At 39.8% G+C, this 27835-nt stretch overlaps 1 protein-coding gene across 1 annotated transcript; it reads right to left on the bottom strand.

The window, feature by feature from the left end:
* Positions 1-40: 40 nt before the first annotated feature.
* On the bottom strand, positions 41-25993 carry kcp (kielin cysteine rich BMP regulator). The gene is made up of 48 exons (XM_056766468.1): positions 25316-25993; positions 23355-23911; positions 21956-22028; positions 21197-21393; positions 20687-20852; positions 18604-18680; positions 18425-18521; positions 16935-17017; positions 16765-16858; positions 16606-16679; positions 16339-16518; positions 15824-15917; positions 15660-15742; positions 15470-15560; positions 15299-15381; positions 14647-14732; positions 14478-14568; positions 14111-14207; positions 13947-14032; positions 13774-13870; positions 13548-13700; positions 13369-13463; positions 12768-12864; positions 12399-12572; positions 10857-10939; positions 10682-10775; positions 10379-10561; positions 9613-9783; positions 9292-9468; positions 9104-9186; positions 8593-8766; positions 7688-7867; positions 7337-7601; positions 6764-6846; positions 6546-6639; positions 6306-6479; positions 6145-6227; positions 5953-6073; positions 4823-4905; positions 4640-4739; positions 4477-4565; positions 4029-4301; positions 3766-3938; positions 3361-3472; positions 3160-3261; positions 1711-1875; positions 1228-1543; positions 41-1144 (listed from the first exon to the last, which is right to left on the bottom strand). The coding sequence occupies exons 1-48, from the start codon at positions 25416-25418 to the stop codon at positions 927-929; spliced, it is 6624 nt and encodes a 2207-aa protein (XP_056622446.1). The 5' UTR covers positions 25419-25993; the 3' UTR covers positions 41-926.
* Positions 25994-27835: the final 1842 nt, after the last annotated feature.

The raw sequence follows: 27835 nt of genomic DNA on the forward strand, positions 1-27835 counted from the left end.
TCATTATTTAAAATATAATGCCAAATTAAAACAAACTAGACAGGGTGAGGGTGGAATTTAATGTAATAACATGACACAATAAAACATATCAACACAATGAATATAAAACATACAAACAGTAACGGATTAAGGATAACATTTTTTTATGAATATAACATCTATAGCTTATTATTAATCTGTTAATACATGCCCTCCTTGTTTAAATGTTCTTATTACTGTCAGTTTAACACATGGCTCATAAAACCCATTTATTCAAAACAATTCATTCACAACACCAGTGCCAGAGCAAACAAAATCCCTTTCAGTGCCATAAAGTGATTATAAAACGGATTGTGGATCAAAAAAAGCGGATTAAGCGGATTGTCACTTCCTGAATGTTTAGGTCATAACAATTGATTTATAAATATCGAGACGAAAAAGAACGGCCAGAATTATTCATTACTTATTTAGCGAAAGAGAAATGTTGAATTTCTCATGATGTTAGAAGCTCTGCTAGGAAGCTGGACAGGTTAACACTTGGTAAATCTTACAGACAGTAGCAACAATAAAATAAAATCATGTGTACAGCAGAGGATTATTCGTGTGTTTATAGTATTTTTGAGCATTAATGTTTAAATTCAATAATTCAAGAAAGTAAACATGAAATAACCCGATTCTTTTCAATATTTTTGAGTATTTGTGGGTGTTATATATCAGAATGGAGCCAGGTTATTAGACGGACAGGGTTAAAAAGTGACATGAATTTGGAATGATGTCCAAACAGAAAACCATTTCAGAGACAGAATAAGTTTGATAAAAGTCAACAAAAACAAACAATCCAGCGGCTTCCCGACGACTGTTAGATCACTAAGATGTAAGTTCATCAGATCCCAGAATTCATTGAATGAATCAATCGCAGTGTGGATACCTCTTGTTGTTCGCATCACTCAGACCTTGCCGTGGATAATTTTAGGGCATTTCTCAGGGGTAATACAGTGGGCGTTGTGTTCCACCAGTCCGGCGGGACACTGGCACCCCGGCACACAAGGTTTAAAGCAATGAGCCTCGATCACACCCAGAGGTATGTCTTTATTAAAGCACGTCTTAGGGCACGGCGGTCCGCATTCATCAAACACGTAACCTCTGTCTGTCGGACAACCAACGGCTGTGGAGATTAGAAAAGAATGAAAGGTAAGATGTCACACCAGAAGATTCAATTTTAGAGTTATACTGTGAGATCAAACTGACCGCAGAGTGTGGGCGACCTCCACTGCAGGACCACTCCAGCCTCGCGGCACTCAGACGCGTAAGCCTCCAGCACATCACACAAACACAGATCCAATTTGGACCCGCAGGCACATAGGTCATACACGCATGAAGCGAAGAACATTTCGGGTGGCACCACTTTGTGGCAGCGCTCAAAGACGGGAGACTTCAGGACCGTGCATCTTGCGTTCGCCGTCTTACGGGCGGAGTAACCGGCCTCCTTACACGGGTTAATGTTCCTTGCATCAGAACACTGAACATTCGAGTGGTTTCCAAGGCCGACCTGTGAGTCGTGCACCTATCGGAATTGAATAGGGAATTATTCAGAATTTCAATGAATTAAAAGAGGATGACATATGTTGATGCAGCATGGGTTTTTCCATAAAATGAATTTGGACAAGTTGCATACGAACCCCCAAGCATAAATATGGATTTGTTCAGAGATGCTGAAATGGCTTCTCTCACCTTCCAGCTGTTTCCGAACGTTGCTTCAGAGTTGGTGATCTGTCCGTTGCGGAGTATCATGTCGTCCTGAGGGTAGTTGTTGAAGTTGCCACAGAGACCACACATGTGCTTCTTATAGGTGCCGGGAACACTGACCTCCAGATGAGAGCGACCGTTCCACAACACCTGCAGATAAAATCATCATACAGACATGATAGACATATCTGGATCTAATATTTTATTACATCAATGTTATGCACCTAATTTTATAAAGTGTAACCAATTGTTTGAATTTATGCTGATTTATGGAAAAAATAACTTTACACCATCAAGCTTATTTACAATAAGGTTGTATCTAGTAAATGCATTAGCTGACATAAATCGTTTTTTTTTGTTTGTCAGAATTCATTAATCTTTGTTAATATTAGGTAAGGACAATACAATTGTTCATGTTAGTTCACATTTATGGAGCCCTGGACATATCTTGTGAAAAAAATAAGTATATAACCCTACGAATACGAATGTGTTAATAATTATTTATTAACAATTTATTAATATGTAAGCATGTTTTTCAAATAAACAAAACATGCTCACGCATTAATATATAAAAAAACCTGGAATGCCAATGTTAACAGTTAAAACTTGTAAATATGTATTAATAAATGCTGAAATTAACACGAATCTGAATAAACAATGTCTAAGTATTGTTCATTGCCAGTTCATATTAACTTTATAAATATATGTAAAGTTAAATACAATACATATAATTAATCAAATAATATAATAAAATGAAAAATATTGTAAAAATAAATCAAATAGGGATTTTTTATTATAGTAATTAATATAAACCAAAATATATTTTTCATACCGTATATTAGTATGTAGCACTTTAGCACAGGGCTTAATCTTTTTATTTAAGTTATAATATTACGATTTACAGAAGCATATATTAGCTCATAGCCAGTGTTGGGTGTAACTAGTTACTAAGTAATTAGTTACTGTAATCTAATTACTTTCCCCTTGAAAAAGTTATTAAATTACAGTTATTAAACTGTATTATTACAGATATTACTTGTGTAATATATGTGCAATAGTGGAATTGACATCAAAATTCAAAGCCTAACTTTAAAATCCGTGCTTTCATGGATATTTCTCACATTTGTAATACTTTAGTTAGATAATTATAATACTTTATGTAGTTTTATATTATTTGTTTGAATGAGTTAAAAGAGGCGTTCCATGTCTATCCTTGAATCACTTAACCAATAAAGGTTAATTTAGGATATAGAATGTAATTAGTGATAATTAATTCTATACTTTTTGGAGAGAGTCATTTGTACAGTAATCATATACACTGAATATGTAATTAGTAACTAATAATAAATTACTTTTTCAGAGCAACTTGGCCAACACTGCTCATAGGTCTGTCATGAAAGGTTTACAAACAATTGTGAACAGTAGAGATTGTACCTTTAGCCCAACATTGGTGTTAAGGAGAATGGTGTTGGTCTTACGCTCCAGGTAAACATAAGGCTCTTTAAGAAACGGCAGGGAGACGGGCTCATAATCAACCTGAATGCAGAAAAGAGTCAAAACAAGAAGAAATAATCATATATAAATGATGCAAATTGCATTTATGTAAACAATGAAAACAATCCTCTATGACATCACCTTGACAACCCAGTCCTGAAAAAGTTGTACCACAACATCACCGACATACACTGTGACCTCTTTAGTCCAAGACACTCCCTTACGACCTCTGTCGTCATTGGACACATGGACACTGAAGGAATACAAACAAACATTGCTACACTTCCTGAAGATTTTAATACGCTTTTTTATTCTTTTACTGTGCTGTACTGTAAATACAGTAGACAGTTTCAGCGGCAACAACATAAATAAACGTTATGTCGCCCAAACTTAACTTTCGGTAGACCTCATTTATGTTTTCATGTAATTTGATAAAATTAATAAACAACAAAATATTAAAATATCATCTTCTTTAAATCATATAAATCAATAAAACAACCAAAAACGTCAAATGAAACTGTCTTAATGGGAAAATGTCCTGATCACCTGAAGTCTCCACCCTCACAGTCATTAGCTAACACGTATGTACACGAGCCCTGGAAGTTCACCATCTTGCCATCGAAAGTCCGGTAATGAGGGTCTCCAAACACGATACACGTGGCCGGCCGAGGAATGCAGTGAGGACAACACATTCCAGGCACGAGAGCCGGCGTTTCATCCTTCAAACACAGAGCCAGATGTGATCGGTGTGTCATTCTCAGTATGTACAGTATGTACAGTATGTACACGCGTGTGTGTGTGTAACTCACCGAGGCGCATGTAAGCGGAGGGCATCTCTGCGTCTGGCAGTGCACGTCTCCGGACACGCAGGTGCAGGACGTGCACTCGTCCACCTCCCAGTGGTCATTGTGGGTGTACAGACGTCCCTCATACACACACGGCGTGCTGGTGTCTATGGTGTAAACCACACTAATGACATCTGTGCATTCATAGCAACACTTCCCAGGATTCTTCACTCTGAACGACCCGTCTGGACAATCGAGTAGAGGACACTCCTGCAGGTCACACTCGACGTGGCCTTGCTGTAGCACACGCGAACACGTGTAGATGACATAAACGTATTAATATTCCATTAATACTTAATGAAAATACTGAGAATCTTAATCTGTTTTTTTTGGGCATGCTCTATTTGAGTTTGTGAGTTGGTATAAAAGCGAATTCATGTATGATAACTGAAAACATCATCGTGTCGCTCACGTTGCAGACGCAGGTGATACACTCATTCTCCTCGTCTGTCCATTTCCAGCCATTCGTCACACGGGACTTGTCACTGTCTAACACACACTCTGTGACACACACAATGTACAGGTTTAAGATGAAGCTACAGTAAGTTCATATTTCTGATAGTCGAACTCTGTACCGTCACACACGGGACAGCAGGAGTCTAGCGGGGTGTGCCGCTCGGACAGTGGACAGCTGAGGGAGGGGCAGCCTCGATGGATACACGTCCATGTCAAATCCTGCACACAAACACACACACATGCGATCACTTTACAGAAATGCACATGACTCACAGCTTAATAAAACAGCACCGAGTGATCACCTTGCACTGACAGGTGAAGCACGGATCATCTGTGGCCAACACTTCATTTCCAACCAGTGTAGCTGTGCAGTTACTCAGAGGCTCTGAAGACAAACACAAGACACAAGATGAATGTTTAGCTTGAAACGATCAGCCAACGAGAATATTTAGTTTAAAAGCAAATCAGAACAAAAATGACGCTTTTATGTGGTTGTTTACTTATGGAATTGCTTATTAGGGCTTTTAAGATGTAACACCTTTAAACTTTCAAGTAACAACTCGTGCTAAGCTTTTAAATTATTATTATTTAAGTTATTTTATGTTGCTTACCACATTTGTTGTGGGTGGTTTTCAAATATTTTTTTACTCTTGGCATGTTTATAGTGAATATAAAGAAACACACATACAGTAGATAAAAACATTTGCAAAACTACCATGTGTTTATTTATTTAATATTTTCAAACTGTCTTATATTTTTTTATACTCTTTCATACTTTACAGTCTGTTTTGCTTTAATTCCTATAAAATAATATTTGCATAATGCAATTGTGTGAAATGCATATTAAAGATACATTTAAATTCAATCCAAGACAAGAATGAAATTTCTTAAAGTGTGGGAAAAATAATAGTTACCATGCCCCCAAATAATCCGTTTTTATGATTTCAGTGATTTAATTATTTAAATCCTCATCAGCTTTTTAAAATGTTGAACAAAACATCTATTTTTAAATTGATCTATTTAATACTTCATCAATATATCATTTCATCAAAAATTTGGTCTGTCCCCTCTCTCTCTTTCTCAAAACACAGATGAAATAGAATAAAATGTCAAAGTGAAATATACTGTAAATACAAGCAGAAATTATTAAAATGATAAAAACAAAATTTCGACCATTTACAACATTTACAATTAATTTAATAATTTAAAGACAAAATTAAATACAAATAATAAAATGTTTAATGAGTTGTAGATTAATCTTTATATTGTTCTATTGTGTTGCTGTAGTGTAAGGTGTGTGTTTGTGATTACTTTAGAAGTATGCATGGTGTTTCAAAGTTGTTACATAAATATTTATGCTATATTTAAAATGCAAAACTCTCTCTCTATATCTCTCTCTCTCTCTTCAAAACATAGCAATGTTAATACTGACGTGCACAGACCGGACAGCAGGCATCAGAACTGCTGTACAGTATATTATGTTTGGGACAGTTCACCAGACTCGGACACTGTTTCCTGTAACAGCGCAGATGTTGCTCTCCGTCTAGCATGACCTGTAACACACAAACCCAGCGTGAGGAAATCAAACCAGCACACGTACACAAACTGCAGTGATGAGCCGTACCTCACAGGTGCAGATCTGACAAGGGTCATCCGATGGGTTAAAAGTCTCTCCTGGACTGTACACACGGCCTTCAAACACACAATCTACCCAAACAATAACACATGAGAGAATTGACCAAGAAATACATGCCACTTATAAAGCTTCTTGTGTGGATGGCGTACCTGCGCAAACTGGGCAGCATTCACCCGGGACGTTGATCTGATTCAGACAGGTGGAGAGACAGTGGACCTCGGAGCAGGTGGTCACTCCGTCCACACACATACAGGACATGCAGGGTCCACTGGACGCAAACCACGTGGTGCCTTCAGAGTGCTCAACACCGTCATATATACAACCTGAAAAAGAGATGTTTAGTTTTGTTGATTTAATGTCATTCAATGTGTGATCCGTGGTATCTGTACCTCTGCAACGGGGACAGCATGAGCCTGGATTGGTGACCTGGTGCATGCAAGTCAACTTGGCACACTGAGGTCCAACACAGCTCAATTCACCGTCCTAAAGCACACACACAGACGCAGGCACACACACACCAATGAGGTAGAATCAACATTTCTTTAAAGAAAAAGAAAAGCAGGATATCTGATGATAGAGACCAGCATTAAGTAAAGATATCTCTTACCACACAGGTGCATGTAGAGCAAGGATCAGACGGCAAGGTCAAACTCTGACCCTCAAGATATTCCCGACCTTGTTCAACACACCCTGTAGGGTCACACAAAGCAGGAAAGAGGTGAAGATACTACCCATAAAAAAGAAAAATCACAGATGAGATCTTGAATCTCAGTTATTTGACATCAATGAGAACAAATGGAGAGCAAATTGGAAATCTGTGTCTCAGATATTTCTGACGAGAAAAAGAGTCCGAAATCTGACAAAATGGGAGAGTCTGCAATCAAATGCCAATATTACTGAAGATTTCAAAATGAACTTAAACATTTCTCATCACATTTACCCAACTCCATATTATTTTACCTCTACAAACTCATTTTACACCTTCATAGTCTTCGTGTATTTCAACAATCGTTTCATGTTTTTTTTTCTCTTAGCAATTTTAGGAAACATCCTTTGATACTTAAAAGACAACTGAGAACTCCATCAAACCTCCGGAGCTATGAAAGAGCAACACTGACCAATAAAATTCCATCTGGTAATATTGACACTCAAACACAAGCACACACACACACACACTGACCTCTACACCGCAGACAGCACTGTCCCGGCAGGGTGATGGGGTCCCGGCACCAAAGCGGAGGACAGATAACAGAACTGCACGTAACAGAGCCGATATTACACACACAGCGTCTGCATGGGTCCGAGGGAGCGTAGAACAGCTGCATGTTTTCATAACGCTGCCCTTCATACAAACACGTGTCACACACAGGGCAACAGTCCGCAGAATGCACCGGATGCGTGCACTGCTGAGGGCATGAGTTCCTGTAACAGGAGACATGCCCATTCTGGAAAACACAAACACACACAAGTATTAAGCATCCTCAAGGTGTTTTCACATGCATTCCTTACAACGAGACGTCAGTGGTCTCACCTGGCAAGTGCAGGTGGAGCAGCGATCATCGGCCGGGGTGAATGTGGAACCAGACTCATACGCCTGCCCCAGGTGCTCACAGGTCCCAGCGCACACGGGGCAGCACTCACCTGGAGGACGCACGGGCCTCCCGCAGGGGACTTCAGGACACGACACAGGTGTGCATGACACACTACCGTTCTATATATACACGAGACACACACATAAACAGTTTTTGATGGTGATATAATGCACGGACGGTAACGGATCCTATAGATTAAATCCCACCGACAAGTATGTGTGCACTTCTCAGGCAAAATGCCACAAATAGCTATTAGAAAGAAGAATTATTAGAAAAAGAATATGAATAGATATATTTAAATATAGAAAAAGATGCTCAGATGTTCCTCTTTCATGACCCAGATGATTTAATGGAATTCTCCGTTTCATTAAAGTATCAGCATTGTGTCAAACAAATAAAAATGAGACTACTGTTAAACTTGACTATTGTTAGGAGAAAGAAGGTGTGAAATGAATGTAGATTGTAGAGGTATATAATCTGAATTTGGTAAAATTCTTGAGAAATGAGTTCATTTTGAAATCTTTAATAATATTGACTTAAAAAATCTGAGCTCAGTTTGAGACATTGTTAAGATCTCTTCTGAAACTATAATTGAGACATTTGTTAGATTTCTACCTCTTTTAGTTAGGAGAAACATCTGAGACGCAGATTAGACTTAAGCAAACGTTTCCGTTTGCTCTCCATTATGTCATCGAAGTCCAGGAGAAACAACTGAAATATAACTGCAATCTTATTTGCGCTTTTCATTTTTCCAAATTAAATTGAATGCATGTTTGGGACTCAATAAGGTGTAGGCAAACAGAGATGCTGTGTTACTATGGCAACAGATGTGATGTGTCTATACCAGGCAGGTACAGCCCTGGCAGTGATTGTTGGGATCAGGGAAGCCCTCTCCGTTTCCACATTCACGACCGTTGAAACTACAGCCTTCACACACTCCACAGGCACAAGGGTCCTGCTCAGGGTGAGGACAGGGGACGTTCGGACAGTTCCTGGGATAACAGCGAACATCACCCCTCTGATGACAAGCACATTGAGACACAATTAAAATCACACGCAAACATTCAGAAGCATAAAATGCTTGATGTTAGAAAAGGGTCAACTTGTGTTATAAAATGTGAAGCAGCTGTTTTCGAAATGATGAAGGCTAAAAGTCGTACTATGAATGCAAAACAATATGTGGACTTACATTAACATTACATTTACATTTAGGCATTTGGCAGACGCTTTTATCCAAAGCGACTTACATTGCTTAATCCTATACATTTTACATAGGTATTTGCAATCCCCTGGGATCGAACCCACAACCTTACGTTGTTAACACAATGCTCTTACCACTGAGCTACAGGACTTACTGAACATGTGCACTCCTCGCAGCTAACTGTGGGTGATGGGAATGTCTCGCCATCCGCGAACACTCTTTCATGATACAGACAGTCTGCAAAATACACACAAATACAATGTTCAATACCTTGTGTCATGTTTTTTCTGCCAGTGCGTTATTTTAAGCAATAAAAAAAAGTGCTAAAGAATGCCGCATTACCATCACACACAGGACAGCATTGGTCTGGCCGAGTGATGGGGTGGCTACACCCTGAACGGTGACACTGCCTCCGATTGCAAGTGACGTCACCATTCATGCACACGCAACGGCCACATTGATCGGCGGGGTCTGGGAATTCCTGACCATTCTGATATTCCACACCAGCATACACACAGCCTGCAAATAAACAAAACACAAACCTTAAATTCCTCTTTTAACAGACTCAGTAAAAGCACTGATCAATGCTTTCATCACTGAATTAACAATGCAGCTCTAAATTAATAAAAATATGTGTGTACGGGTATAAACAAACACACAGACCGTCACAGCGCTGGCAGCATTGGCCCTGTACAGGGAAGGGGCAGTTGTGTTGTGAACAATGCCTCCTCTCACACTTGACCGTTCCATCACGACAAACACAAGTTGAACAGGAGTCTGACACGTCTTCAAATGTGGCACCATTAGCATGTTCCCTCCCTTTATACAGACAGCCTGAAGAATCAATGCCGTAGAGATAAATTTACATTTATCACATTAAGGCAGTTATATACAGTCGTGCTCAAAAGTTTACACACCCCTTGCAGAATCTGGAAAAAGCTGAAACATTTGGAAAAATAAGAGGATTTTGGAAAATTAAGGTTTATGTTTTATTTAGTGCTGCCCTGAGCAAGTTACTTCACCACAGAAATAACATAACATAAGGTTCATAAAGAACTAAAGAATAATAACAGAATTTCAAAACATATCCCAGGGCAAAAGCTTACATAAGAAAAATTATCCAGATCCTCCACAATCTTTGCTTTTTCAGCATTTCTGGATATTTGACTCATGTCCAGCAGTAACTGTATGATGTTGAGATTCCTCTTTTTACATTGAGGACAATCAAGAGACTCATACACAACTATTACAATAGATAGAAACATTCAGTCAACACCATTCATTTAAAGTCAGGTGGGTGTAAACGTCTGAAAATGGTTTAGACACACAGATAGTCCAGATAGACACACGATAGAACAGACAGACAAAACAACAAGCAGACCCTATCTAAGACAGACAGACAGATGAAAGGTTATATAAAGCGTCTCACCATCACACGTGCGACAGCAGTCTTGAATAATAGGGTGGGAACAGACAGCAGAAGGGCAGGGCGTATGCCTGCAGTTCATTGTCCCATTGATGCAGGAGCATGATTGACAGCTGTCAGAGGGATGATAGAATTGCTGCATGTGTCCATAAGACTGTCCTTCAACAATGCATTCAGCAGGGGACTCTGAAGAGACGAGACAGACATAAACTAAGCACACAAAAATTCAAAACATGTTCCACAAGGGTACAATCTACAAGGTAATCCCATCGTGCGGTGACTGCAGCAGAAGAGCATCGAAGTCACCTGGACACTGGGGGCAGCATTCTCCTGACGGAAAATAAGCATCGACACACGGCACTGCCGGACATCTGTTCATCTGACAATGGACATGTCCATTCTAGAGACAAAACAAACAAATGTTGATACACAACACAGATTTATGACTCGATGAATGTGTTTGTGTGAGACAGAGACTCACGGTGCAGTGGCAGGACCTGCAGCGATCTGTTGGATGTGGAAACTCCATTCCGTTAGGATAAACATTACCCGCATAACTACACCCTGAGGCGGGAAAAATCTCTGTAAATGTTTGCTCTGTATCTTGTGGAAACTCTTCAAGAATTTAGCCTTTAGAGAAGTTCTACATTTTATTTTATTCCATGTCAAGTTTAATTTTATTACACTTATTAGGTGTCATTTTAAAGGAATTAAAGGGATGGTTCCCCCCGAATGAAAACTCTGAAATCATAACAAACCTTTATGACTTTATGACATATTTCTTCTACAAAACACAACAGAAGATATCTTGAAAAATGTTGGTAAACCTCATTGACTTCGATTGTATGAAGACATTTCTCAAAATATCTTATTTTGTGTTCCACAAAAGAAAGAGTCATGAACAGGTTTTATATATAACAGCTATAATATAAGGACAAAGGGCCTCATTCAGGAAACACGAGCAGAACTAAGTTCTGTGTAAATGATTCCTAAAGTCGTTCCGACCTAAATTTTTGGATTCATTGAAATTGTTGTATTACCAAAATGTTAGTTGGTATGAAAGAAAACATTCAAACGTTCTGTTAACACTCCTTTAGATGCACTGCATATCATCATGATATTTCACAAGATTTTTACTCTTCAACGTTTGGTAAAATTGAGACGAGGTCACTGTCCATTTTTACACAGCCATCCAATTACAGTGGAGGAGAGGCGGGACTTACACTACATTGACAAACCATCACACCTGTACAACATAACAATGGAGAAGTTAATATCGCTATTAATATTGTAACTGAATTCTGGTATTCAGCAATATCCTTCAAAATAAACGCAAAGGAAGGAAAAACGCAGTGCCTCCAATGCGCTCTCAAGCGCCACCAGCTGGCCGTTTTCAGATAAGCACAAGGCATAATGTTAGCTGGTTAAAAACCAAACACTTGGGTAGACACACTGTAATTTTATGTATTTATTATTTATTATTAGGCTTATAGCTTATTATTCTCTTATGCATTAATGCACTATAACATGTCAAAACCGAGTCCAGAAGCTTTCCTAAATGCGTGATTTGTGTAGCTGTAATTCATAGGGAGGGGCTTATGCTAATTATGAATCAGCATTAACCCCGCCCTCTTTACGAATGATTGAACTCATTAACATACATACATTTAACTATCATATCTGATTTTTATGAAGTATATTTGAATCCAGAGGAGAGTTTTTGGAAATGTCTGCTTTTTGCGCAAATCGCTCATATATTTACGAATGTTTTGAGAACAAGATTCGCAAAATACTGTCTCACATGCTCACATTTACAAAAATTAAAATGTTAATAAAATCTCATTTTGAACTCATTCATTCATATTTCTTTCCAAATTCTTCCAGAACAATCATCTGAGCCATGATTTTTTTGCTTACTCTTTACCCATCAATCATAGGCTGTTTCTATTTCTCCTAAAGAACAAACACCCTAGACAAAGTTGACATGAAAACAAAATGAAAACGAAGACCTCCTCACTCTCACCATTGCAGTTGTTTTGGCAGCACTGCCCCTGGCGAGGATAGTGACAGTTGGGTTTTGGGCACTCGTGATTTCCACAGGTCACACCGCCATCAGCACAAACACAGTCCTCACATGGTTTTGAGGGATTCGGGAATATGTCACCGTTAGTATAGATGCGGTTTTCATATTCACAGTCTAGAAAGAGAAAAAAGGAGAAGAGAGGAAAAAAGGCTATGAACACAAGTGACACCATGGACTTACTTCACAAAACTTTTTTTTGTTTTTGTAAGGTGGTAACTTTTTATAAATATTTTTTGTTATGCTACTGTGTGTTGTGAAAAGGTTTGTTTTGGCTCACAGCAAAAACTAGGTTGGGTTGTGAATGTGTACCTGGTGGACAGCGTGGGCAGCACTCTCCGTGGGGTGTGTATGGATTAGAACATGCAGGAGGTGAACATTCAGGCATGGCACAATATACACTGCCATCCTAAATATACACACACACACACACACACACACACAAACAGACAAAAGCATGTAGTACAGAATCAAGACTTTGTCTTAAAGGTCCAGTGTGAATTTTTTAGAGGATCTATTGAGAGAAATGCAATATAATATACATAACCATATCTTCAGAGGAGTATTAAGATCTTACCTAATAAAGCGTTATGTTTTTTTATTACCTTAGAATGACCTATTTCTATCTACATACACCGCGGGTCCCCTTGCATGGAATTCTCCATTTTGTTCTACAGTAGCCCAAAAGGGACAAACTGCTCTACAGAAAGCGTTTCGCAAATACGTTATCTCCTTCGGCAAAGAAATGAAAATGTGACGACATCTATGTCCCGTGTCAGCCACCATAGTGCTTCGAAAGGGAGGGGTGGAGTGAGCTGTTGGTTGCAATTTGCAACCTCGCCGCTAGATGGCGCTAAGTTTCACACATTGGACCTTTAAGAAAGCAAAAACATTCGCTAAAAAGTGTCTATACCTGACAGGAGCATTGTGCACATGGATTCTCCGGGTCTGCCCAGGTCTGCCCGTTTCCATACACACGGTTATTATGTTGGCACTGGCCACAAGGATCTGCCATTAAATCACCATCAGATTCTTTCAGAAACAATATGATTAATGTCTCAGTGAGTTCTTTCACTCTTTATTCTCTTTAACCTGGTTGTGGCGTGTTCTCTGGGCAGGGCACGGGAGTTGGAGCCAGAGCAGGAGGGCAGTCGCAATTCACACGTCCCCCTACACAAGAACAGCTTCTGCCTTCATGCGTCCATGAGGCTCCTTCCTGATACTGAACACCATTCCACTCACATCCTACGAGCAGATTAAACACTGAGAGATGATGTATCTTGTGTGAGTTAGCAGCAGAATGATGGCTCTATCTTACCTCTACACACCGGGCAGCAGGAATTAGGATGAGGACGAATGGGGCTGTCACAAGTTAAAGTAGGACATCTTTCGTTATGGCATGTCACGTCTCCTCCCTAAAAAAACACACACACAGTTATTATGTGCCTGATGATGCTCGCCCGACAGCAGCGTGTGTATTTGTGAGTTTACCTTGCATGTACACTGCAGGCAGGGTCCATCACCGGGCGGCCTAAACACACTTCCATCTTCGTAAACCCTTCCTTCATATTCACACACTGTTAAACAGCAAAAAAAGATTTAATATGATACAGTGTGTGTGTGTGTGTGTGTGTGTGTGTGTGTGTGACACTTACTCTGACATGAAGGGCAGCATTGTTCACGTTTCACCGGGTAGGTGCAGTGTGCAGTTGGACATGAGGATCCTCTGGGGTCACATGACACCTGTCCACCCTGCACATCACACATGCATAAACACACAATCACATCACATGAAACTTGGGTTTGGTTTGGTTTTCTGTGAAGCTGAGGGATTGTTAGCCTGGCATCTGTTTGGCACATTTCCTCCAAATTTTCTAAAAAATCGTAGTTTAGTTAATTTGTAGAAGTTATTGAAGGATTAAAAATAATAGGAAATAAATGTAAAGATGGCTTATGCTTGAACTCTAGTAAACGGAGCTAAAATACAAGTGAACAAAATATGACTTTGAGAACCACACTTACCAAACACTGACAAGTTACACATGGATCCTGTCTGGAAACAAAGGTTTGACCCTCTGCGTACACTTCACCCTCGTATCTGCACTCCTCACACCTGATACCAAACACATAAGGAATTAATAAAGCGAAATATGATGTCTAATGTCAAATAATCAAGAAGAAACATTAATACCGGGGACAACATTCTCCTGGTCTCTGGACTGGATGATGACAGGGTGTTTGTGGACAGCGGTGTGGAACGCAGTGAATATTCCCATTCTGAAATAAAAACAGCTTCTTCTTCTAAAGCAATCGAATGAAAGTGTGTCTCAGGGCTAAACCTCAGACTTTGGGCTGTTATGCAATTCTTTCCTATTTAATCCAAATCAATTTATTTTTAATGGCACTGTAACTCCAACAGGAAGCTAAAATCTAAACTATTTAATTATAGAATGTCTCTTGAGAAACACAATTTAAAAGTAAAGAAAAGTGAAGAATAGCAGATTATTGACAAGTATAAAAGTTATGAAAAGTATTTTCTTTAATATTTATCAGTTCAACGGCGCTTAATGTGTATGAATCAATGCTTTATGTGAGAAACGGATAACTCAGTTTTAAACATTCTCAAAAATCATGTTTTTTTCGTGCATTCCAATTATTATCAATCAATATGAAGTTGAATTGTTTCGTTTACGTAGCAAAAAACATTAAGCTAACTAACACAATAAAAACATGATAATGTAATAAAAACATGATTTCAAAAAATTAATGGAGTTATCTGTTTTGGCGAATAAACTCTTTATTTATTATTGAAATAAACAGCGTAGGCAACTTCTGGCGTGTACCTCACAGCGACAGTCGCCTTCACACTGGGATCCAGACTGAAGTCTTTCCCCGTTCGGGATGTTCACTCCATTCAAACTACAATCTGTAAGAGTGATATGTACTCATACTATACTCAGAAGAAACACTATCACAATTTTAAGCTTGTGATACTTTTAAAGGGTTAAACGAACCATCACAGACAGGACAGCAGGCTCCGGGGTTAGAGGCAGGGTTCCTACAGGACACCTGACAACTTTCACTCGCACAGCGCACCTGTCCCTCCTAGACAGATCAGACATAGAGAGGACATCAATCAATAGTTCACAAGACGAGAGATCATTCTTAGACAGCTATTTGTTTCAAAACAGATGACGGCCCCACCTTGCATGTACAGGTGACGCAGAGGTCATTCAGGTCCTTCCACCGTGTGTCATGCAAGTGCCACGAGCCGTTATGGAAACAACCTTCATGCCAGGAAAACGCACGTTTAATTTATATAAATGGTGATGAAATAGACAAACGGATACAAAAAAGAAAAAACTTACTTCGACACCTGGGACAACACTGTCCACCTATAGTCTCCACCAAATCACAGTCAAGTGAAGGACAGGACTCAGTGTTACACTCTATATTCCCCGCCTACAATCACAACACACGCACAATCAACATATTTACACAAAGGACTCACAGATTGCTCTGAGATATTAAAAGTTTTGACACAAATTAGACAAATGAAACATTTATGTTATAGCATTGCATGGATGATTGGTTCCAATAAGACACAATAGAGAAATGTCGGAAATCTGGACGTCTGATATTGCTATCTTAATAAATCTATGCACCGTCTGAGACATTGTTAAGATCTCTTCTGAAACTCTAGAGGAGATAATACGGGAGATTAGAGAAACATCAAAGAAGCATGAGTCTCAATTTGCTCCTCATAAAATGTCTATGGCATCATAGTTTCAACGTATTGGTTCTGCATTCAATTAAAAATAAACATCGAAGATTTTATCTCCATGGCTTGTTTAAACAAAAACAAGACTAGAAACAGTCTTACATTGCACTCGCAGTGTTTGCATGGGTCACGGGGGACCGGAATGGAAACCCCGTCTGGGACAAGTTGCCCCTCGAAGTTACAGCGAGAACAGTCTGTGCAGCAGGAGCCAAAGGGCGGCTTCACTCCATCTTGACACGTTTGTGGACACCGATGCACATCAACACACGCTTGATTCCCACCCTGATACGATAAACACAAAAACACAATCAACAGCTAACTGGTGAGTAAAACGTGATAGTTTAACGTGAGCACGTGTGCGATAAACACCTGACACGTGCAGATTTGACAGCCATCGACGGTGCTGAAGGAGCCGTTGTATGGACGACCGTCTACGTCACATGCTGCGGAGGTTTAAGACACGATAAAAACACAAATTACTTAACATTTCAGTATAAAGTGATTCAGATGCAGAATTTGAGTGTGTACCCGAGCAGGTTGGGCAGCACTGGCCGGGTCTTCTGTAGGGGTTCGGGCACAAAGTGGGCGGACACTGAATTGGCTCACATGATACACGGCTGTTCTGCAAACACAAACGCATGTTTAGTTGGCCGTTTCGGATTGGTTTATAGCTGTGTAGAGATTTGTATTTGACTTACAGAGCAGATGCAGTTGAGGCAGGGGTTTGATCGGGACACAAACACATCGCCATTCTCAAAGAACTCATCTTCATGCTCACATCCTGAAAATTACAACCGAATAAATCAGTGTTTTTATTTTTGGCACAAACATTTTCTTTGGTATAAATTTGGAATATTACATTAATAGCATAATGCATTAACATGACAACTGACAAAATTAACTTAATTAAAAGAGCATTTCAAAATCATTTTCAGTTTCAGAATCATTTTCAGAGCAAATATCATTTTTGTTTCATTCAATGAACTACTGAAAATATTTCTCCCAAATTTCACATAAAAATATTGTTTCTTTTTACATTTATTGGAAGAGAATGACAGAAAAGATGCTCTACATTTTTTCAGTCCTATAACACTACAAAGAAAACAATTTCATATTTACTTTTAAAGGTGAGGTCACAAGCTATTTAATGCATTCTGACACACTGCCGAGCTGGCTTCTCATGCCTAACATGGTCAACTTGTCAAAAAACGAATTGGACGTATAACGTAGCATTTCTGTCCTCGATACACTCCAGCAGGGTTCCTCCCCTTTTTTTTTTCAAACATGAATTCCCGTTTCGTAACAAGGTTTCTTATTCCCTTATTGGACAAGTCTCCCGGACAAGTATGCCCACACGTCAACCAGCGAGAACGAGAGAAAAAAGCATGCCCACACGTCAACCAGTTGGAGCGAGAGAAAAATAACACGCTCATCAATGTGCTTAGTTCGTTATGGAAGTTCGGCTGTGTTTGTTGGTTCACGGCATTTGGTGATGAATGTTATATAAATGGTAGATGTAACGCTGGATTTGCAGATAGTTTAAAACTTATAGATGGAGCAGTCCCAGCGCTAAAAGATCCCGGTCATAAACCGCACGTAGTGAGTAAAACTGAGTCATATGTCTGTGTTTTGCTGGCAATCAGAACGTACGTGCATAATGTAAACAACACAAACTTCAACTGAATCAACACTTCAGGGATAATGCGATGATGTATTGTGTGCTCATGCTTTCGCTTTTAGAAGGGTCGACTGTTTTCGGAAATAATCGTGCAGCTCTATCTGTCTTTTATAAATGTGATCAAACTAAATACTCTTCGAAGATATGAAGTATGCCATACTACTCTATAAGTACTCAAGATGAGCATGAGATTTGCAGAAACTGCGTGTGTTACCTCTGCTTTAAGAAATATAATATTTGTGCATGTATTTAGGAGAAGTAAAAAAATCTAGATTTTTTGTCACAGTTTTCATGTGTCTTGTCATGCTGTCAGCCTTTCACATTGCTGTTGGATGGTTTTATGTCACTCCTGAGATTTGATTTTGACACTGGACTGGAATGGCCACAATACATCCAAAAAACGCTGGTTACATGAACATTTGGAACGGTCTCTTAATTATTTCGGCGGCTGTATATCAAAATAAAATAGTAGTATGTGTGTGTAAAGTGAATGTGGTGTGTGGTGGGTACTTGTTGGGCAGACAGGACAGCACGATCTAGAATGAACAGACGTCTCATCGCAAGACACTGATGGGCATGTGATCACATCACACTCCACTCGTCCAGTCTGAAACACACAAAAGAACATCAGAAGCTATAGAAGATGGCGACAGAGACCTAAAGAGAGATCAAAAACTGTATGTATATACCTCACACGTGCACTTGGAGCAGTCGTCCGGGCTGAAGATATCCCCGTTGTTATAGATGTTACCGCTAAAGCTGCATTCTGTAACGACAAACACACACCACATTGTGCTGGGACGGAGCCCCTATGAGACAATCTCAGATCTCTAGAACAACAGGTCACAGAACATGTGTGTGCGAGAGAGAGAATGGCGTGTTTACAGGTATACTCCTGCCCACATCAGAGATCTTCTAAGCTTATCTAGAAAATGAACTCTAAAGTATGTCTACCAGTGTACATGAGAGACATCTGATGTCTGAGCAGAAGTTTTAAAGAACATTCAATGCATTCAGACACTACACTGGGTTATTTTCAACTTGTGCCTAAAAAAAGAGACAAACCTAACCGTCCGGACAAACATTAACCTATGCTGTGTTGTTTCAGTTCATGGTTGGGTTAACTTTGAATATGTTCTAGGTTAATTTAACCTTCATCCCTTTTTGACCCAACCATGAATAAATTAGCTGATTTTACAAAATATGCTCAGCCTGTTGGAGATACACAACACTTTACATTTTTCATTGCCAAACGTCAATGTTCTATACAAATCCCAATGAGAATTTGGCAGAAAATCTTAGAATCAGTAATTGAATCGAATGCCCACTATGGCAGTGAGGTGTGGGTCCACTGACAAACCCAAATCAAGATTTTACTAAATGGGAAAAAACATCCAATTGAGAGCCAGTATGTAGACATAAACTCACTATAGAGACGGGCAGATACAGACAAACATGGCTGCCACAGGACCAGAGACTGGCGCTGCGTCTGAAATCGCACACGGCGACAGTACGTACTGAATTCAAATAAGTACCTATACCTATCGGCCCTTAAAACAGTATGTTCTATAGTATGAGTGGGTGTAGTATGAATACATTTCGGCCATACTGCGCCCACCATGTATTATGGTCAAGTGACCCGTATGCTCTTTGACCTATGATGTATTAACAACAACCTATACGTGAGCGTTTATAAAAACATACTTTAACTTACATTAAAAACGTATGTCCCCTTAAAGTTTTCCGCTATATTTATTTGATTCACTTTTGAAATTTGACCGTTGCTCATCTCCATGGCATCATGGAATGGAAAAAAGTCCATCCGATCCACACTCACGGATCTCGGCATAAGTAGTGGACCATCTGGGTGTTTCTCCCCTACTGTTTTTTTGCACACTGAGGTTTCGGACATACTATTCATGATTCTTTTTCACCTACTTTATAGTATGGAAGTTGGCAATTTCGGACGCAGCATGGGTCCACACTGTGAGCTCAACAAAACTGAGACAGCTCGTCTTCCTAACAGAATTTGAATGTATCTAAGTATATTTTAATGTATATTTTACTTTTGTAAATTCTTTACTTTATTTCTCTTTTTATATACGTACATATATTGTAAACCACTTTAAGTTGCACTACATACGTCACACTTTATTTTATTTTATTACTATAATTATTTTTCATTTAGTTTGTTTAACATACTTGCACTATTTGTACGCAGCCCAACTGCAAATGCTTTGGAAATACGAATGTAAATTGTCATGCCAGTACAGCACACTCAAATTGAAATTGAGACAGAGACACAGAGAGACTGACAGAGACTGACATAAAAAGAAGATACTTTTCAGTTTACAACAGAAAACAAAGGTCCATTCAGAAAATCTGTAAGCCCAGTGCAAAAACATGCAGATCTAATTAGAGAGAGAGAGACTAAATAGTGTTTTTTGTATCTGGATATTGTTTGACTGGGAAAGGACACACACAAGTCAGTCAAGGAGACTGCAAATAACTGCACACAGATTACAGATCTCCAGACTTTAACCCCCACATATAAACAAAAACACTTTCCATCTGTTTATGGGACATTAGAACTGCTGTGAGATGAAGTTGATAAAACTTTTTTTTATAGAAATAATAAACAAAGTCAAATCCCAAAGTACTGCAGTGGATATCAATATGAGGTTTGTGTTTTTTTGCCATTGATGTTTTAATAAAGGACAAATAATGTGTGTGATATTTTATCATAAAATGATGATATATGCGGACACTCACCATTCATGCGTTCGCATTGAACCTTTCCAGAGGTACACCAGCACACGCTGTGGCTGTCAGGAGACCAACGGGAGCCCTCGTCCATCTGATGTCCCTTCCATTCACATTTACGTTTCACACAGTCACACGACTCCAGGTACTCGACCCGAGCCTCCAGGTGAGCGTTCTACATTCACAGCCATAAAAAATAAAGATATATATATAAGTATAAATCAAATAAGCTAAAATTTTCCCTGCTTACCACTCACCCTCAGAAACATTATTTTTTTGACATTTCCACGTCCTCCAGGATAGTCCCTAAAATACCGTCATACTATAATGGTAAGCTTTCAAATTGAAGGATTGTACAGTGGTATTTTTTATGTTTTATAATGGTACCATAATCTTATTTACATGGTACTGCAAGGTACTTTCGTGTCAATTAAACCCTGGAAGTAACATGGTTCTTTTTTATATTTAGCAAACCGTATAAAAACTAGCAATGCCTTTCAGAAATAAGTTCAACAGTACCTGTTTTTTTAACATGTCCAGCATGGTGTTGATGCTATGCAGGTGGTTCTCCAGTTGGCCGAAAGGCTGGACTGAGTCACTGGGCATCCCTGGAGGTTCGGGGTAGCTTAATTCTGCTCCGCCTTCATGGTGTCCCTGGTCATGCATCACATCTGGTATGGGATGCCCGGTGGGCTGGGCTGGTTCTTGCATGAGGTCTAAAACACATAAACATGTATGAGTAAAACGCCCCTGAGATTTTTTACTTTTAAAGGGGCCTATACATTATTTTATTACATAGAGATTATAGCAGGGCATGTGTATCTGCATGTGTTTTATAAAATAATAAGTTACAGGAATTTTAAGTCCAAAATGTAAACTCATTTCATTGAATCATTTATTCACCCTTTTGATTCTCAAAATATCTTCTTTTGTGTTCAAGTTTTGAACAACATCAGGGTGTAATTTATGACAAAAAAATGTTTTTTGGAGAACTGTCCCTTTAAGTCAGAGACTGCACCAAGGTGCTAATAAAACAATCATATCTGCTATCAAAATCAAAATGTATCATAGAATCCTTGAAAAATGATCCCTACTACACCCCAAAAGTGTTGTGAAAAGCATAGGCTGACAAAAATACAGCAAATAAAGAAAACAGCGGAAAACATGAAAACCCAATCCTCATGTGAACAATTCAATGGTCCTTATTTCAATTCAGCTCACTCCAACAATGTTTTTGCATAATTAACAATGAGGTAAAAAAATGTATTGATTACATGCCTGTTACATTGTCACAGAACCATGGACGTCTCTCATATGCCCTTGTGGAGAGTTCAGCTGTCTGCCAATAACCCTGGAACAGCAAAAAACACATACAATCATGTGAAGAACATGATGAAGAAAAACATTTTGGTTGTTTGTGTGCAGATTTTTTTTCTAAACACTTTCAGTGTGTCGGCATTATATGATATAAGTACAAAGTGTTTCTGGATCAATGCTCTTCAACTATGAAACAATGACCTATGATTTTATTATTGTATGGTTTATTTCATGTTGATAATGGTTTTATCTTGTTTATATGGTGTCTATGAGAAAACTTGTGTTCTAGAAACTACAGTACAATGACCCCAAACAATATTCAGATGCTTACTTTAAAATGTTTGCATGCCATTGCATTAGATGCAAAATATTAAAGGAACCCCAACAGTTCACCCAAAAATTAAAATCCTGTCCAAATGTGTATACATTTCTTTGTTCTGATGAACACAAAGAAAGATTATTTGGAAGAATGCTTGTAACTAAAGAGTTTGGCCGCCATTGACTAATAGTAGGGAAAAAAATCTATACTTTTCTTGCACACAAAAGAAGATATTTTGAAGAATGTAGGACAGCAAACATTTCTGGGGCACTTTTAGTTTCCTACTATCTTAGGCCAAGAACTGTTTGGTTACAAGCATTCTTCCAAATATCTTTCTCTGTGTTCATCAGAAGAAAGACATTTATACATGTTTGGAACATCTCGAGGGTGAGTAAATGATGACAGAATTTTCATTTTTGGGTGCACTTTTTCCTTTAAACCAAGTGGGATATATTTTAATAAAAAGATAATACAGAAAAAGTTTTTTTTCTCAAGCAGGGTTTTTGCCCTTTGGTTAAACTTATAATACAATATACATAATGTTTATCTAAAAATACAAAGAATTGTGTTAACACAGAAAAGTATTTGAAGAGTTTTGTTAAAAATCTCTTGTTTGACAATTTTTCAAAAATCATGTTTTTCATTATGTTATCATGTTTTTATTGGATTTTATTGTGTTAGTGAACTGTATTTTTTGACTTAATAATAATGGCTTAAGTTAATACAAACCAACTGCAGTTTGATTGATATTACACTATAAAAAAACATGATTATTTGATTTTTTCATCTCATTTTGGAAATCAACTCTTCATTTGGATTTTTGGTTGTCGAACTTGTCCATGTAATAATGAACTACACATTTGAACACCTATATGAATTTTAGTAAGCATAAGCGACTTTACTATGGCACTGGAATGAAAACGTATTTGCCTTTTTAAGTAGCTTTGATATTTCTAATGGATGAAATTTAAACATTTTCATGTAGGGGTAACGTCCAAAACTTATTAAGATGTATGTACATGTATGTAGCAATAAACTCACGTTGAATTTGCTGGCCTTGTGTCCTGCAGTGCTTGAGAACGTGACTTGCAGATCGTGCGGGAAGTCCAGAGTCAGAATTCTGCCACCTTTTTTCAATTTGAGCACCACGGCTTCCTGGCATTCGACAAACAGCACCACCTGCCTGGGCTCCACGCTTAAAGCCATTCTCACCCAACCACCCCCCGCAAACGGGCTCCCGACCGGAAACTTCACCGATTCGGGCCGCAAGCCTTCTGCTGACCTGAACTCCAGCTGCAGCCGATCCGCTCGAGTGTTGGAGACGAGCTCCAGCAGGGGACGTCCGTCCTGCTTCAGGTGATCAGGGGAGCTGAAGGAGATTAGGGTGGCCTTTGAGTTTTTCTTCTGTCGGCCCACCAGGTGCAAACCCAGCACACCACGTAAGGTGCCACGGAGGTATTTTGCTGCGTCTCGTTGTAGCGTGAGATGAGGCGTGCTTGAACGGAATCTCCAGGCGGGCGTCTCGGGATCATGCCCTTTGGTCTTGGAGACTCCCCGGTGGGAGCGAGTATAGTTGAGAACCTCGAGAAGGTTAATTACTGTTGGAGGAAAATGATGAGGTTAGCGTGACATCACAAAGATGAGCTGGACAAAATATTATATTATTGTTAGAGGAAATGTGTGATGAGAATATCTGATACCTCACAATGTTGATTTAAGAAATGTTATAAAACGTCACAGTTGGTTTATCTGCAATTATACTCGCTGTACAAAACAGCTGTTGGACGGTTTTATAAGCATGTTAAAGAGTCAAGTAAAGAAGAGACCCTGCAGAGAAATGATGGTGAGCAAGCAAAGTACACATAATGACTTCCTTTACTTTGTCAGATCTTTTGCTTTACTGTTTTAAATCTTCCTGAGGATGAAGCAGCTAAGCACAAGCACACAGACGTATGCACGGGAAGAGAGAGAGAGAGAGAGAGAGAGAGAGAGAGAGATATCAGGTCCTTCCGTGTGAAATCAGACAGAAAAGATAAGAGGCACAAAATCAAAAGAGCAGCCAGCGACTAAAGAAACAGGAAAAAACAAAGGTCTTTGTGCTGGTGGTGAAGATCCTTTCAATGTCTACCTGCAGAAATTGTTAGATAGATAAAAACAGAGAGAATAGACAGGTGTAAATTTAGGTGAAAAATGGCAACGTTTCTCAGCACCATGATTTTACAATACGTCATATATAATGTAAAACATAAAGGACATATAAAATGTAAACTTTTCACAATATCATATCATCACAACATTAATTGCTGTAACCTAAACAGGTTATTATTTTGACGAGAACATAATTTAAAAAACTTATGTCGTTATTCTACAGCAGTGGTCCCAAATGGGGGTACGTGTACCCCCAGGGGTACTGCAGGGGGTACTTTAGAGAAACAGAAATTTAGGAATAAATAATGAAAATCAATAAATCGATAATTTATGATAATAGTATTGTTATATGAAATTAGGACTACACAAATATGCATACATTTAAAACGCATTTCAATTTATAAGTGTTATTTTTTGAGACCCGGAATCAGGAGCAGTGTCTGGGTGTAAAGTAATGCAAGTTAAGAGAGGATGCGCTTAAATGTTAAAAAAAGTTTATAAGCAGTAAACCTACTTGGGGGCATCATATATAATAACTGTCTGACTCTCATTTCACTGTATTGTAATGCAAAATGTTGCGGTCTGGTCAAGGGGTGAAAAAATCATAAAAAGGGGTACTTAGGCAAAAAAAGTTTAAGAACCACAGTTCTACAATATATGAATAAAAAGTATCAAAACATTACAAGAAACTCCTGTTATGGCTTTAGATGAAGTCTACCATATCACGTTGCATAAGTTATGTCAACCAAAATACAACATCAATCACTGTCACTCATCATTCATCAGTTTAACTGCCAAGATCAATGTTCTGACTGACAGGTGAATGTGTTTGATTGACAGATGCATGCGCTCACCGTTATTATCTTCCCGCTCGTGTTTCGAGTCCTGATGGGTCTGGACAGATCCACAAACAGTCCACAGCGCCAAGAAACATCCAATAAACCATCTGACACTCATTTTCTCACAACCCGTTTACAAAAAACTGCTAAAAAAACAATTGTCATTATTTAGAAAATACTGACGCAAACTCTGTTGCAAAAAAAAACATTTTGCACCGCAAAACATATAATAAATATTCAAATGCATTCAAAGGTTTTTCTTATAAATATAAAACGAGATGTATCCCTAAGAAGAGCTGAATAAATTGTAGGTCTTGCTCTCTCAAACATGAAACATCTGGAGTGCGCGTGCGGCTGAGGAAGCGCTCTTCTTGTCTTCTCGTCTCTAAACAAAGAAAAAGTTTCGATTTCTTTCCGCCGACAGTAAAATGGAGACGTCAGAATGCGAAAGCATATCCCGGGATATCTTCTCGGCTGCTTGTGTTCATCTGCTCCACTAAAAATGATTCTCCTCCTCCTGACCGAAGAGAGGTAGGGGCGGGCGCATCGGTGCTGAAATATCGATACTTCCGATGCTGAGGTTGTATCGAAAAGGATCGATCCTAACATAAAACATCGATACTGATGTGTTTTTACTACATATCTTATTTTTTTACTAATGTAGATAACAATTGTATAATAAAGAAGAACTATTCATCCCATACACCTAGTTCTGCACATGTTGCTCCTCCCTGACATGTTGTGTTTTGTAGTTCGCTATCACGTGACTTAGCAGAGCCAAGCCAGTGAAAAGCCAAAAGATTAAAAGTACTTTAAACACTTTGTTTCTCAAACAACTGTGTACGCTTTGTTTATAAATTCAATTAAAAATGTAATGAAAGGGAGATTTTATTTGTTATATTATTGTGTCTAAACATAACACAAAAACGGAAGGGCAGTTTTAAAAGCTTTGTTCTTCAGAAATAATTTTGTGCACTTTTTTGTTTTTTTTTATAAAGCTAGAGAAGTAGTACTGGGTTAGGGCAAAAATACTTTTTTATATATCGGTTTTCTGTTCTGTTAATCTGTTATTGTTACTATTTTCCAGTAATAATTTGGCGCAACGGGTCAGACCAAGAGCGGTTCAAAATAACCTTATGATGACGACAATATCGAGGACCGTGACGTCGCCCGGCATGGCGCAGCCGGGGCCCCACCCTGGAGCCAGGCCCGGGGTTGGGGCTCGTATGCGAGCGCCTGGTGGTCGGGCCTTTCCCCATGGGGTCCGGCCGGGCTCAGCCCGAAGGAGCGACGTGGGGCCACCCTCCCGTAGACCCACCACCTACAGGAGGGACCGTAAGGGGCCGGTGCAAAGTGGACCGGGTGGTAGTCGAAGGCAGGGACCTCGACAACCCGATCCCTGGACGCGGAATCTAGCTCTAGGGACATGGAACGTCACCTCTCTGGCGGGGAAGGAGCCGGAGATTGTGCGTGAGGTTCAGAGATTCCGACTAGAGATAGTCGGGATCACCTCTACGCACAGCTTGGGCTCTGGAACCACACTTCTCGAGGGAGGATGGACTCTTCACTACTCTGGAGTTGCCCAGGGTGAGAGGCGGCGGGCTGGTGTGGGTTTGCTTATAGCCCCCCAGCTCAGCCGCCATATGTTGGAGTTTACCCCGGTGAACGAGAGGGTCGTTTCCCTGCGCCTTCGGGTCGGGGGTAGGTCTCTCACTGTCGTTTGTGCCTATGGGCCAAACGGCAGTGTAGAGTACCCGGCCTTCTTGGAGACTCTGGGAGGGGTGCTGGAAAGCGCCCCGACTGGGGACTCCGTCGTTCTGCTGGGGGACTTCAACGCCCACGTGGGCAACGACAGTGACACCTGGAGGGGCGTGATTGGGAGGAACGGCCCCCCTGATCTGAACCCGAGTGGTGTTCTGTTATTGGACTTCTGTGCTAGTTACAGTTTGGCCATAACGAACACCATGTTCAAGCATAAGGGTGTCCATCAGTGCACATGGCACCAGGACACCCTAGGCAGGAGGTCGATGATCGACTTTGTAGTTGTTTCATCTGACCTACTGCCGTATGTCTTGGACACTCGGGTGAAGAGAGGGGCGGAGCTGTCAACTGATCACCACCTGGTGGTGAGTTGGATCCGATGGCGGGGAAGGAAGCTGGACAGACTCGGCAGACCCAAACGTACTGTGAGGGTTTGTTGGGAACGTTTGGCCGAATCGCCTGTCAGAGAGATCTTCAACATCCACCTCCGGCAGAGCTTCGACCAGATCCCGAGGGAGTCTGGAGACATTGAGTCCGAGTGGACCATGTTCTCCACCTCCATTGTCAACGCAGCCACTCGGAGCTGTGGCCGTAAGGTCTCCGGTGCCTGCCGAGGCGGCAACCCCCGAACCCGGTGGTGGACACCGGAAGTAAGGGAGGCCGTCAAGCTGAAGAAGGAGTCCTATCGGGCCTGGTTGGCTTGTGGGACTCCCGAGGCAAATGACAGGTACCGACAGGCCAAGCGGACTGCAGCCCTAGTGGTTGGGGAGGCAA

Source organism: Triplophysa dalaica, chromosome 14 (assembly GCF_015846415.1).
Source record: "Triplophysa dalaica isolate WHDGS20190420 chromosome 14, ASM1584641v1, whole genome shotgun sequence".
Taxonomy (NCBI): Eukaryota; Metazoa; Chordata; class Actinopteri; order Cypriniformes; family Nemacheilidae; genus Triplophysa; species Triplophysa dalaica.

What these genes read in the sequence shown, in the direction of transcription:
- kcp (XM_056766468.1), bottom strand. Translation starts at nt 25,418, where the DNA reads ATGAGTGTCAGATGGTTTATTGGATGTTTCTTGGCGCTGTGGACTGTT. An exon ending in GTGCTGCCCAACCTGCTCGG is followed by an intron (nt 16,680 to 16,764) that starts GTACACACTCAA and finishes AAACCTCCGCAG; the next exon opens with CATGTGACGTAGACGGTCGT. An exon ending in GCTCCACCTGCACTTGCCAG is followed by an intron (nt 7,602 to 7,687) that starts GTGAGACCACTG and finishes TGTGTTTTCCAG; the next exon opens with AATGGGCATGTCTCCTGTTA.